This window comes from Marmota flaviventris, chromosome 1 (assembly GCF_047511675.1).
Source record: "Marmota flaviventris isolate mMarFla1 chromosome 1, mMarFla1.hap1, whole genome shotgun sequence".
NCBI classification, from domain to species: Eukaryota; Metazoa; Chordata; class Mammalia; order Rodentia; family Sciuridae; genus Marmota; species Marmota flaviventris.
This window is the reverse complement of record NC_092498.1, coordinates 14,441,077-14,456,079: the sequence shown is the minus strand read 5'-3', so window position 1 is coordinate 14,456,079 and position 15,003 is coordinate 14,441,077. Positions and strand designations below refer to the sequence as shown.

Below are 15,003 nucleotides of genomic sequence, written 5' to 3'. Positions count from 1 at the left end.
TTACTAAGTTTATCAGGCTTTGATGAAGAATACTATAGTGAGGAAAAGGGGAAAGCTTGGAACTCAAGAATATATTTTCCACTTTCTGCTCATGAGTACAGAAAATAAAGAATTAATTTAAGATCTATTTGAGATAGGATGGCTTGTCATAAATTGTTGTGTAATAACACAGACTGCTTCAAAGACAACAGAATTTCTATTCACAGATAGTTCACATATAATTTCATTTTATATTCCTTTTTTTCAGTTTTTTTTTTACTGATATTTTAAAAAATGATAGTGGAATGCATTACAATTCTTATTACACATATACAGCACAATTTTTCATATCTCTGGTTGTATATAAAGTATGTTGACACCAATTTGTGTTTTCATACATGTACTTTGGATAATGATATCTATCACATTCCACCCATCCTTGCTAATCCCCTGCCTCCTCCCACTTTATATTCCCTTTTTTAAAAAACATTTTTTAGTTGTCCATGGACCTTTATTTTATCTATTTATATGGAGTGCTGAGAACTGAATCCAGTACCTCACATATAATAGGCAAGTGCTCTACCACTGAGCCACAACCCCAGCCCCATATTCCCCTTTTTAAGGGGGCATCTGTGAAAAGATACTTATAAGAAATTCTCCATCTAATTGTGTAAACAATTTCAATTTCTTTCTAAATACTAGAGTAGGAGAACTAATTTTTTTTTTATATAAGTTGAGTAGTAAATCTGCACAATGAATAGTCTAAAGTCATTTTATGACAACCCACTCTTCTCTGTTTGTGGAAGAAAGGACAGAAAATTCAGTATACATGAATGCCTCCCTGATAATAACTCCTTTGGAAAGCTGTATTTCTTAGGTAAGCTCAAAATCTATAGGCTGGTTGCTGAAAACTCTGTTAATTTTTAGTTTGATCTCAAGTGCAGAAATTCCTAAATTATGAGGCATAATGCCTTACAACATTTTTTTAAAGTAAAAAAAACCAAAAAACGAACAACACAGGAAAATACCAGTTGTACTTTTAATTTCTGAAAAAGAAAAACTATCTTGACTTCAGCTGATTGGAAATTTTTAAAATTAGTGGTAAAAGTCAACCAAATGAATTAAAAATGTAGTGATGTTTGTACATACATTATTATTATATTTACTGACAATATTTGCTGCACTTGAGGATTACAGGTCTCATAATAATTCTGCAGATTTCATTGCTTTAAATGTTACTTATAAGGTATATAGTTCCAATGATGATACTAATAATAAATAATACAAAGTTATACAGATAAGAGGAAATTATCAAGGACACTGAAAACTCAACATCTGATAGTATCACAAAACAGAGATATCTCAAGGAGAAACAATCTTACCTGACAGACAATGAACAAGCTCAAGTCTTGAAATTATGATTGTTAGAATCAGAACTGGTCCTTAGACTTAAGTGTTTTCAAGTTTGGTAGACAGGTTTAAATGTCAAATCTGACAATACCATTTGTCCCTGTTAAGGAATATAGACTTTGGCACCAAATAATTACGCTTTTTCCATTCTTGTTTGAAACAAATGTTTCCATTTGCATAATCTCTGAATATAAAGTGATAACATATTAATTTTTAACAACTAGTCTGTCTGAAAAAGACAAAGAAAATGACTCACCACTGTCCTCTGTTTATTGGGCAGGAAGACTCTAACGATAGGTTTTTGTGGTGACTTGGGGTTGCTCCGTGACACATCTGTGGGGTTTTGAAAAACTGAAAGAGATGAAGGTAGCACTGAAAGGCTAGAAGAGGAAGAAGATGTAACGGTGTCCATTGATGCAGAGCTAGAAACAGAAAAATCAGTTCCATTCCCCAGGGATTCCAATAACTGTTGTTCTCTTTGTTGGAGGGCAGCTAGCTTGCTGATGTATTCTTCATAGGCCTATAAAATAAAGTAGACTCACATTGAATCTGGACTTTGCCTGACATAAACAAAAGAAAATATGAAATTTTAGTCTTTGATTAAAACCTTATAATCTAGCCAAAAGGATTTTAAGTTACAATATACAAAGTAAGTACTGAGAATACTGTAAATGAATACTTTCACTTTTAAATGGATAAACTTGTAGACATTACCACATTACACTGAGAAACCTGACCTATATATGTGATGTCTAGATGGTCCATGAATGTTAATTTAAAAAGTACAGAATTTTCCTATTTTCTGGTCAAATAATAATTTACCTTCCAGACCACAAGTCTAGTATAATATAAAATATTGTACTACTCAAGAACAGCTATCTCCATTTCCATTAAATTTTATTTTCTAGAAAGTTATAGGTATATAAAAATCTCATTCGCTTTCTCTCTCATACACACACTCATTCACATACTCTCTCACTTTAGGAACAGAAAAAGATGGGCTAGGGTTGTGGCTCAGTGGCAGAGCGCTTGCCTCACACATGTGAGGCACTGGGTTTGATTCTCACTACCACATAAAAATAAATAAACAAAAATAAAGATATTGTGTCCATGTATAGATAAAAAATATAAAAAAAAGAACAGAAAAAGACATTAAAGGATTAAGAGGGACTGTCAAAATACAAGATGGAGGTATACAAACAGATCTCATTGTTAGCACAAAAATCTCTTAAATAGGCTTAGAAGATGTGTAACAGCCTCCTTCTTACTGAAAATACTTTACTTTTTTCTATTTATATATGTGTTCATTATTTATTTATTTGCCATACTGGGAACTGAACCCAGGTATGCTTTACCACCGAACTACACCCCCATTCCTTTTCATTTCTTAAATTCTGAGTCAGGGTTATAGGCCTTTAACTTGTGATTGCCGTGTATCAGCCTCCTAAATAGCTTGGATTAAAAACTCCATGGATCTCTGATTACCTCTTTTCCCACCAAACACTGCTTATAGAATAAGAACTGTATTTGAAAATGTGACTTATATTCCATAATCAAGAAATTCTGGGGCTGCTGCAATTGTATATCCTCAAAGTTTTCATTTAACTAAGGCTAGGCTATAAGGACAACTGTCTACATAAGGTATCAAATTCTAAAGGAAGAGATGATATTTAAAGTAAAGAGATGGAATAAACTGAATGCTGTATGTCCACAGTTATTATTTAAGGTAGTGGTAATTTTACTTTTAAGTATTATATATGAGAAATAAACAGAGAACACTCCAGATAAAGGGTGAAAATTAATGGGGGGGGGGCTGCCTAGAAAGTTGTCACTTGGAAGGAGGATATATACAGGGAGGAGAGACCTGTGTGCAAAAGATATTCTATAACAAGGTAGGGAGATGACACAGAGGAAAAACTATACACTGGTAAAGCAGAACACCACATAGTATGTGGAACAGAACAAGGGATCAATGTGTTTGTAGAATTTAAACAAATAGGAAAACAATAAGACTAGAAAAATGATAAGAGACCAGAGTGTGGAGAGTATATATATGGCATGCTATACAGTATGAAATTTATTCTATAAGGAAAAGTACCAAAGGCAAAGGAGAATGAAAAAGAAATTTCGTTTCAGCAAAGATTACAGCAGCAACCTGATATGTTATCTCACCACATAACTTTGAAGGTAGGAAAAAAAACGGGGAGAGAGGACTAGTAAAATGAACTATTAAGGTAATAAGAAACTAGACTACATCAAAATACCCTCTCCTTTTTTAAAACTTGCTAATTGCCCTATTCTGATCCTAAACTATTTCAGAGAATATCAGGGCATTATAGACATCAATTCAAATTTGTATGAGCTATAATTCTGTTTAGCTTTCAGTTCCAACAGAAGGGCACCTTTCTCATTTAATAATTTTTGCAATTCATTTATTGAGTCTCTGATCATTCAATAAATATGTATTTAGTGCATATGTGCCTGGCATTGTTCAGGGTTTAGACTACAAAAATAAATCAGACAAAACTTATACCCTTTGAAGATTACATACACAAGTGAGAGACAACAGCTTCCTCCCAATATACATAAATATTCTTATTTCCTGTCATCTGGGCCAGTACATTTACTACACAAGATTGAGCTTAGGAAAGGTAATGAACTTGTGAAAACATTTTTCAAAATGTTATTTCCCTTATCAAAATGTTAACTTTAATTTTTGAAAATATATGGACTCCTCCATTATGGATTACAAATTATCATTTCACCACATTTATCAACATCCCCTCCTCTTAAGTATGAAACGTAAGTACTCCACCTCTCTTCATCCTTGAAGCTGCTATTCACCAAGGCACCTGGGTCTTTTTAACTCATTATCCTGCCTTAGAGTTACCTAAATCTTATCTCTAAAGGCATTTATTTCTATTCTGTCTTCAAGACCCAGAGACACTCAAACCACAGTATTTACAAAAGAAATCCAAATGATGACAAGATCTCAATTTGAAGCTGTTTAGGACCTTAGATGCACACACTTATATACCTTCTTCAATTTACAACTTACGACCACATTGATCTGTTCAGGTCAATATTAATCCCTCAAGCCATTTCTCATATTTGGGCGACTGCTGTCTTCCTTCCCTTCCTCTGTGGCTCATCATTTTAATAATGCCATTGTAATATCTTGTCTAGCTAGAAAGTTACCAAATAACAATTTTGGGAAAATCCCACCATTTGATTATTCCATTTTTCTCTCAAGTTACTACATACTTGCTGGAGAAAAGAAGTTGTTCTAGAATAGTTTCCATTATCAATTCATGGAACTTAAGACTCATCTGGTCCTTCACCCTACTGCCTGAAATTTTTTACTTGTTTTTAATAATATCATATTTTTAAAAATCATATTTATTTTAACCTTCTATTTTTCTCTGGATCCCAACTTCATCCTCCAACCTTTAATACTTTCTGGTTTTTTTTTTTTTTTTTTTTTTGTGGTGCTTGGGATTGAACATTCTACCAACTGAGCTATTCCCCCAGGCCCCTTTAATTCATTCTGAAAACAATATTATCTTCAACTTAACCACTTGAAGATTAAAGTCATCAAATGAAAGCTTCCTCTACTTTTTGTCTAAACAATTCAAGTCCTTTCCCATCCTTCTTCTACTCTATTCAAGGACCTCAACTAAGATGGCCTTGGACCATCATCATCTTTACCATCTTCTCTGATATTTTGTAAGTTTCCCACTGTTTTCTAACTACAAATATGAGCAAGTCAGTTCCACATAAATACATATTTCAGTGACTACTACCAACAAAATTTATTTGGTTTTTAAAATGTTGCAGATACCAAACACTTCTTCAGAATGCAACTTTTCAAAGCTTTCTAATCAAACCCTAATTAAGATAAAAGTCAGAGAAAAGAAAAAGATAAAAGCCAGAAGAGCTATTCTTTCCTTTACCTCCTTTAGAGTATTAATCATACTCTTTTTTATATGGCTAATTTCTTATTGCTGAAATAATTTTTGGATGGTTAAATGAGATGACAAACAAAATGAAGATTACTAGACTACCACAAAGCAAAAATCCAATAAATGCTGTTGTTAGTAAAAATCAGTAGCAGTGAAAAAAGTACCAGTAGTTCTTGTGAAGAATTACTAGAGTATGTGGCCGAGTTCTTGACATTATTCTTCAAAACTATAAGTTAGTCGAGGGTACAGATGGCATCTAATTTTTTTTAATACTTATTTTTTAGTTTTAGGTGGACACAATATCTATATTATTTTTATGTGGTGCTTAGAACCCAGTGCCTCACGCATACTAGGCAAGTGCTCTATCACTTGAGCCACAACCCTGGCCCCAGATGGCATCTAATTTATTATAATGCGAAAAAAGCATCATTAAGATGACAACAATCCCCAAGTTGATCTACAGATTCAATGCAATCTTTATCAAATCCCAATTTTCATGTTTTTAAAGAACTCAGAATATATCATAGCAATCTTTAAAAAGAATGAATTTGGAGAACTCATACTGTTTCTAAACAATATTACAATATTGTTGGAATAAGCATATTGGAATAAGCATACTCATATAGAACAACAAAACAAAACTGAGGGTCCTAAGGTCAACTGATTTTCATCAATAGTGCCAAGATAATTTGATGGAGGAAAAAATGGTCTTTTCAAAAAATGGTACAATTGGATAGCCACTTGTAGAAGAATAAAGTTAAACTACTACCTAACATCACATTACAATTTAACTCAATTTGGGTGTGGTAGTGTACACTTGCAATTCCAGAGACTTGGGAGACTGAGGCAGAAGGATTTCATGTTGGAGGTCAGCCTCAGCAACCTAGCAAGACACTCAGCAATTTAGTGAGATCCTGTCTCAAAGTAAAAACTGAAAAGGACTAGGGATATAGCTCAGTGGTAAAGCACCCCTGTGCTCAATCCCTAGTATCAAAAATATTAAATCAAAACGGAGCAATACCTAAAAAGTACAAGAACTAAAAACCATAAAACTCCTACAAGAAAATGTAGGAGTAAATCATCCTGACCATGAATTAGGTAGGTAATAGTTTCATATATATGAAACCCCAAAAATACAACAACCAAAAAAAAAGGAAGAGAAAAGAATAAACCTGACTCCAGTCAAAATTAAAACTTTTATGATTCAAAAGATTTGAGAGTTAAAAGAAACACCTCATAGAATGGGAGAAAATATCACAAATCCTATTGGATAAGGGCCTCTATCAAGAATATATAGAGAATATATTACAACTGAAGAATAAAAATACACATACACCTGATTTGAAAATGGGTAAAGATCCAGGTCTGATGGTGCATGCTTGTAATGCCAGCAACTTAAGAAGCTGAGGCAGGAGGATTTCAAGTTTGAGGGCAGCCTTAGCAATTTAATAAGGCCATAAAAACACTTAGTGAGACCCTGTTTCAAAATAAAAAACATTAAAACAAGGACTGGGATGTGGTTCAAGAGTCCCCTAGGGGGGCTGGGGTTGTGGCTCAGTGGTAGAATGCTCGCCTAACACATGTGAGGTGCTGGGTTCAATCCTCAACACCACATAAAAAAAAAAAAAAAAAAACAAAAAACAAATAAAATAAGGTATTGTGTCCATCTACAATATATATATATAAGAGTCTCCTGGGTTCAATCCTCATTACCAGTAAATAAATAACAAACTAATAAATAAGAATAAAATGGGTCAAGGATTTGAATAGACATTTCTCCAAAGAAGATATACAAATGGCTAACATATGAAAAGATGTTCAACATCATTAGTCATTTGGGAACTGTAAACCAAAACCAAACTTAGATACCAATACATTCTTACTAGAATGGTTATAATGAAAACAAACAGAAAATAACAAGGGATGGCGAGGATGTGACAAAACTGGAACTTTCATATATTGGTGGTAGGAATGTAAAATAGTGCAAAGGCTTGGGAAAACTGGCAATTCCTTGAAACTTAAAGAGTTACCATAGGACCCAGCAATTTTAATCCTAGGCATACAACCAAAAGAAATGAAAAACCTATGCCTTCACAAAACCTGTACATGAAAGCTCTCAGTAGAATTATTAATAATAACCAAAAAGTATAAACAGCCCAAGTGTTCATCAATTGAAGAATGGATACAGAAAGTGTTTTATTCATATAATGGAACATTATTTAGCCAACAAATGAAATGAAATACTAATATCTACTACAAGATGGATAAACATTGCAAACATTATGTTAAGCATCCAGTTACAAAAGGCCACGTAGTGTATATGATTCCACTTATTAAAATGTATATAGAGACAAATCCATAGGAACAAATAGTAGATCATATTAGTTTCTAAGGGCTGAAGGGAATGAACACTAATGGATTAAGAATTTCATTCTAAGGGTGATAAAGGTGTTTTGGAGTTAGTAATGATGATGTACAACTTCTTATGAGTATATGAAAAACCACCGAATCATGTATTTTAAGAAAATAAATCTTACGAGAATTATTTTTCAATTAAGATTGGAGGGAAAAAATTCAAAGATCTATTCAATTTTAATGTAATGGGAAAAACAATGAAATAATTTTTTTTAACGATTTAGCTAGTTAAATTTGTTCTTATTAAACTTAATTTCATAACATATGATGAATCTTACAAACTGCCCCCAAACATATGCAATGGACTCCTCTGTATTTCAGAGGAAGCACCTAGCTTCTAGTATTCCTTTTATTGCAAAAACTGATGAAATGCCTGTGCACTGTCCTACAGACTTACGATCAGAAAAGATGTCAAGCATCAGAATGATATGGTGATTGAGAGCACAGATTCTGAAATCAGAATGTCTGACTTCAAACACTGGCTATTTTATTTATTAGTTGTATAACCATGGCCATATTATTATTAAACCTATCTGCGTCTGAGTTTCTTCATCTATAAAACAAAAATAAGAATAGTAGGAACAACTCAAATGGTGGGTTGAAAATTACATAAGTTACTGTATGCTTAGAATAGGCCTGGTGCATATACGAAGGACTTAATAAATATTAGGGACTATTATTGTCATCAGCTGGCAGGGGACCCAAGTCATTCAACCATACATTTTGAGTTAACTGGAACTCAAGTGTTATAACTAGATATGCAGGGTGATTTCAGAAGCACCACTAATCTGAAGAAAAATTGTCAATACTGGAAAAATTGATTCTAGTTTCTCATTTCAGGAAATGTTAATAAGTACAGTCAATAGGTCTAGGGCTGAGAGTGACCTAACTCTTGTCAATAAGATATAAAGGGAAGACTTACAGGGAATTTTGGAGAAAGAGTTTCCTCTTGGCAAGAACTCAGTATACAACATAATCTTTATTTGCTGCTTTTTCTTTGAGGAGTTTTCTGAGGGAGAGAGACTCAAATCTGCTGTAGTCTTGACCAAAACAACAAAAATAAAAAAGCAGAAAAAACCAAACCAAACAAACAAGCAAACAAAAGGACTATAGAGATACAATCCAGTACTAACAACTTTGAATATCAATCTGAGATAATTTACCTCTATGCTTCTTGTTAAGGGAAAATAAAACCTATTTGTTTTCCCAAACTGTTTTTGGAGTTTTCTATTTCTCATAATTAAAAGTACTGATAATTTGTACAGATCTGAATATATTCTTTAATTTTCTGATCTTTCATCTAACATTTCCATCTGTTTTTATTCTGTTTCTGAAATATGTATCTTCCAACATTTATTAATCTGTACACATACACACAAGTCTGTGTGTATACATATATGTTATATATTTTTTTTCGTATAGTAATTTTAGTTTCCAAGAGTTCTGCTACTTTAGTAGCTCTGATGTTAAGTATAGTTAAGTATAGTTATTTACAAATTTTCTTCTAATGTCTGAGTTCCTACCACCGTATTTGCAGTTATCTTTCTGGCTAAAAGTATTTTTCTTAAATATATGGTTGTTCTTTGCTGTCCATTCATACCTTAAAAACTCTTAAAATGCCAATCCTAAGCAAATAAACCTATAGATTCAATGCAATCTTTACCAAAATTCTGATGACATGTTTATAGAAATTAAAAAACAAAACAAAATCCTTTCCGAAATTCATTTGAAATTTCAAGGGACCTGGAATAGCCAAAACATCTTGAAAAAGAACAATGCTAGAGGACTCACACTTCTGATTTCAAAACTTTACTACAAAGTTAGAGATCAAACAATCACAGACACACCAACAGAATAGAGAGCCCAGAAACAGACTCTCCCATATATGGCCAAATTATTTTTGACAAGAGTGCCAAGACTATTCAACTGGAAAAGAATAGCATTCTTGACAAATTATGTTGGGAAATTGGGTATCCATATAAGAAAGAATGAAGCTGGACCTTTACCTTACCCTGTATACAAAAATCAACTCAAAATCGATCAAAGATCAAAACATAAGAGCTAAAATGATAAAACTCTTAGGGGAAAACATAAATGACACTGGATTTGATATTACTTTTTAAGTATCACTGTGCCTCTAAAGGAACAGGCTACAAAAGGAGAACTAGTTAAGATGGCCTTTATCAAAAGTAAATTAGCTTCTGTGTATCAAATGATACTATTAACAGAGTGAAAAAGAAAACCACAGAATGGGAGAAATATCTATGAATCATTTATCTGATAAAGACTGATATCCAGAATGTTAAAAAAAAAAACTGTTTTGTTAACACAATAACCAATACCCAAACAACACAATTAAAAATGGCAAAAGGCTTAAATACACATTTCCTTAAAGAAGACATACAAATGGCCAATAAGAACATGAAAGGATGGGCTGGGGATATAGCTCAGTTGTTGCACTCTCTTAGATCATAATGGAATGAAATTTAGAAATCAGTGAGAAAATTAAAAAAAAAAAGCTACTCTAACATCTGGAGACTAAATAATATGCTATTAAATGACACCAATGGATAGAAGAAGAAATCACGGATGAAATTTAAAAATACTTAGATGGATGAAAACAGTAATACAACACATCAAAATCTCTGGGACACTATGAAGGCAATGCTAAGAGAAAAGTTTATTGCATTGAGCTCATCCATTAAAAGAGTAGAAAGTCAACAAATAAATAACCTAACATTACATTTCAAAGGCTCAGAAAAAGAAGAACAAATCAACACCAAAACAGTAGAACATAGGAAATCATTAAAATCAGAGCTGAAATCAATGAATTTGAAACAAAAGAAACAATCCCAAAACATCAACAAAACAAAAAGTTGATTCTTTGGGGGAAAAAAAAAGTAAAATTGATAAACCCTTAGCCAAGTTAACAAAGAGACAGAAAACTCAAATTACTAAAATTCATGATGAAAAGGAAATAAATATCACAATGGACACTATTGAAATACAGACGATAATGAGACCTATTTTGAAAATTCATACTCTAATAGATAATTTTGAAGACATCAACAAATTTCTAGAGACATATGACCTTCCCAAACTGAAATGGCACACAGAAAATTTAAACAGATCAATTTCAAGCAATGAAACTGAAGATGACATCAAAAGCCTACCAAGAAAAGCCAGAGGGGTTCTCAGCAGAGTTCTACCATAACATTCAAAGAAGAACCAACACCAATCTTCCTCAAATTATCCCAAGAAATAGAAAAGGAGGGAACCCTTCCAAACTCATTCTCTGAAGCCAATATCACCTTGATACCAAAACCAGACAAAGACACATCAAAGACAGAAAATCTCAGACCAATATTCCTGATGATCATAGATGCAAAAATACTGGCAAATTAGCATGCAAAAACATATTAAAAAGATAGTGCATCATGATCGAGTAGGGTTCATCCCAGGAATGCAAAGCCTGTTTAACATTAGGAAGTCAATAAACGTAATTTATCACATCAACAGACTTAAAGACAAAAATTACCTGATTATGTCAAAAGATGCAGAAAAAGCATTTGACAAAATATAACATCCATTCAAAACACTTAAAAAACTACAAATAGTAGGAACATACCTCAACATTATAAAATCTATACATGCTAAACCTAAGGCCAACATCATTCTAAACAGAGAAAAATTGGAAGCATTCCCTCTAAAAACAGGAATAAGACAGAAATACCCTCTATCACCACTTCTATTCAACATAGTTCTGGAAACTTCTAGCCAGAGCAATTAGACAAAAGAGATACAAATAAAGGGATACAAATAGGAAAAGAGGAATTCAAACTACCCCTATTTGCTGACAACATGATTCTATATTTAGAAGATCCTAAAAACTCCACCAGAAAACTTAATTCATAAGTGAATTTAACAAAGTAGCAGGATATAACATTTACCCTCGTAAATCAATTGTGATCTATACATTGGTTGGTTACGAATCAACTGAAGGAGAAATTAGAAAAACTATCCCAGTTACAAAAGCTTCAAAGAAAATAAAATATGTGGGAATCAATCTAACAAAAGACGTGAAAGACCTCTATAAGGAAAACTACAGAAAGAAATTGGATAAGATATTAGAAGATGCAAAGATCTTCCACGTTCTTGGATAAGCAGAATACAGTCAAAATGGTCATACTACCAAAAGCACTATACAGATTTAATGCAATTCCTACTAAGATTCCAATGAAGTTCTTCATAGAAATAGAAAAAGCAGTCATGAAATTCATTTGGAAAAATAAGAGGCCAGGGGACTGGGGTTATAGCTCAGTGGTAGATCACTTGCCTTGCATGCGTGAGGCACTGGGTTTGAACCATAGCACCACATAAAAATAAATAAAGATATTGTATACAACAACAACCAAAAAAAATTTTTAAAAAGAGGGGGCTGGGGTTGTGGCTCAGTGGTAGAGTGCTCGCCTAGCACGCACAAGGCACTGGGTTCGATCCTCAGCACCACATAAATGTAAAATAAAGATATTATGTCCACCTAAAACTAAAAAACAATAAAAAAAGAGGCCAGAATAGCCAAAGCAATCCTCAGCAAGAAAAGTAATGCAGGAGGCATCACAATACCAGACCTTAAGTTATACTAAATAACTGTAGTATCAAAAACCGTGTGCTGTTGGCACCAAAACAGACATGAAGACCAATGGTACAGTATAGAAAACAAAGAGACAAACCCACATAAATACAGTTATCCCATCCTAGACAAGACACCATTAACATACACTGGAGAAAAGACAGCCTCTTCAACAAATGGTGCTGGGAAAACTGGAAATCCATATGTAACACAATTAAATTAGGACCCTATCTCTCACCCCACCCAAAACTTATCTTTAAGTGAATCAAGAACCTAGGCATGAGACCAGAGACCCACCTACTAGAAGAAAAAGTAGGCCCAAATCTCCATGATGTTGACCTAGGAACTGAATTCCTCAAAAAGACTCTGAAAGTGCAAGAAATAAAATCAAGGATCAATAAATGAGATTGTATCAAACTAAAAAGCTTCTTTACAGCAAAGCAAACAATCAAGAACATGAAGAGAGAGCCTACAGACTGAGAGAAAATATTTGCCTCCTGCACTTCAGATAGAATATTCATCTCTGGGATGTATAAAGAACTCAAAAAAGACTTAACACCAAAAAAACACAAATAATCCAATCAATAAATGGGCAAAGAAACTGAACTGACACTTCACAGAAGACATATAAATGGCCAACAAATATATGAAAAAATGTTTAACATCACTAGTAATTAGAGAAATCCAAATTAAAACTGCATCAAGATTTCACCTCACTCCAGTCAGAATGGCAATTATTGAGAATATAAGGAACAGTAAATGTTGGCGAGGATGTGGGGAAAAAGGTACATTCACACATTGCTGGTGGGACTGCAAATTGGTGCAGCCCCACCAATTTGGAAAGCAGTACTGAGATTCCTCAGAAAATCTGGAATGAAACCACCATTTGATCCGTTATCCTACTTCTCAGCAAATACCCAAAGGACTTAAAATCAGCATACTATAGTGACGTGGACATCAATGTTCATAGCAGCTCAATTCACAATAGCTAAGCTACGGAACCGGGTGTCCTTCAACAGAAGAATAGATAAAGAAAATGTGATACATGTACACAATAGAATATTACTTAGCCATAAGGAAGAATGAAATTACGGCATTTGCTGGTAAATGGATGGAATTGGAGACTATCATGCTAAGTGAAATAAGCCCCAAAACCCAAAGGGTCAATTTTCTCTCTGATATGCAGATGGAGAAGGGATGGGAATGGGGAAAGACAGGAGAATGAATTGAACATATAGCTTTCCTATGTGTTCCCTATGAATACAGGATCAGTGTAACTCCACATCATGTACAACCAAAAGAATGGGAATTTATATTTCATGTATATATGATATCTCAAAATACACTCTACTGTCATGTATAACTAAAAAGAACAAATAAAAACAAAAAAAGAAGGTAAGGCAGTGCAAGCACTATGTAAAAAGGTATGATAATTTCTTTTAAAAAACTTAAATATAATTATCATATAATCCTGCAATTCTATTTATTGATATATTTCCAAAACAACTAAAAAGCATTCAGTTATTTTTATACCCATGTTCACAGCAGCATTCTTCATAACAACAAAAGCAACCCAAGTGTCCACTGACAAATGAATGGCTAAACAAAATGTGGCGCGTGCGCGCGCACACGCACGCATGCACACACACACACACACACATAATGGAATATTATTGAGACTTCAAAAGGAAGGGAATTTTTAAGCATGCATTATTCATGCTGTAGCAGGGATAAATCATGAAGACATTATGCTAAGTGAAACAAGCCAGTCACAAAAGGACAAATATTGTATGATTCCACCATAGTATTAAAATTCATATAAACAGGAGAAAGTTGGTTGCTACAGACTGGAAGGAGAGAAATAGGGAGTTAGTGGTTAATGGATAAAAAGTTTCAGTTTGGGGGCTGGGGCTGTGGCTCAGTGGTAGAGCGCTCACCTAGCATGCGCGAGGCCCTGGGTTAGATCCTCAGCACCACATAAAAATAAACAAATGAAGTAAAGATATAAAAATAAATATTTAAAAAAGTTTCAGTTTGGTATGATAAAGATCTTCTACAGAATTTAGTCATTATTTCTGCATGGGCTGTCATCCAAAAATGCTGTATATTATTTCTTCTTTTTCACATGTATTGATGGTCCTTTTTTTTGCATCCTTTATATATAATTAAGTCTTATTTTTAAAAAAATTTTTTTAAGTTGTTGATTGACCTTTATTTTATTTATTTGTATGTGGTGGTGAGAATCACCCAGTGCCTCATGCATGCTAGGCAAGCGCTCTAACACTGAGCCACAATCCCAGCCCCAAGGCCTTTTTAAAAAATATTTTTAGTTGTAGTTGGACACATTACCTTTATTTATTTATTTTTATGTGGTGCTGAGGATGGAATACAGGGCCCCAACATGTGCTAGGCAAGCGTTCTACCGCTGAGCCACAACCCCAGCCCTATAATTAAGTCTTATGAGTGGTCATTATACTTGTAATAAGGTACATTTTCTTGTTTCCAAGTCACAGGCAGATTTTCATATCAGATGGAACTAAAATGTAATTTGCTTATTTATTTAGGTCTTCAATATTCTTTTCATTGTGGGTGGAGTACCGGGGA

The 15,003-nt window shown here is 33.6% G+C and overlaps 1 protein-coding gene across 7 annotated transcripts in view; it reads right to left on the bottom strand.

The window, feature by feature from the left end:
* Braf (B-Raf proto-oncogene, serine/threonine kinase) overlaps positions 1-15,003 on the bottom strand; it is a 183,316-nt gene that overhangs the window by 98,338 nt on the left and 69,975 nt on the right. For all 7 annotated transcript variants that reach the window (XR_011707439.1, XM_071611690.1, XM_071611672.1 and 4 more), the window contains exon 3: positions 1,646-1,909. Coding sequence is in view for 6 of the 7 variants with exons in the window: in XM_071611690.1 (XP_071467791.1) it covers positions 1,646-1,909 (264 nt within the window). In the remaining variant the exon portion in view is untranslated. The remainder of the gene's footprint in view (positions 1-1,645; positions 1,910-15,003) is intronic.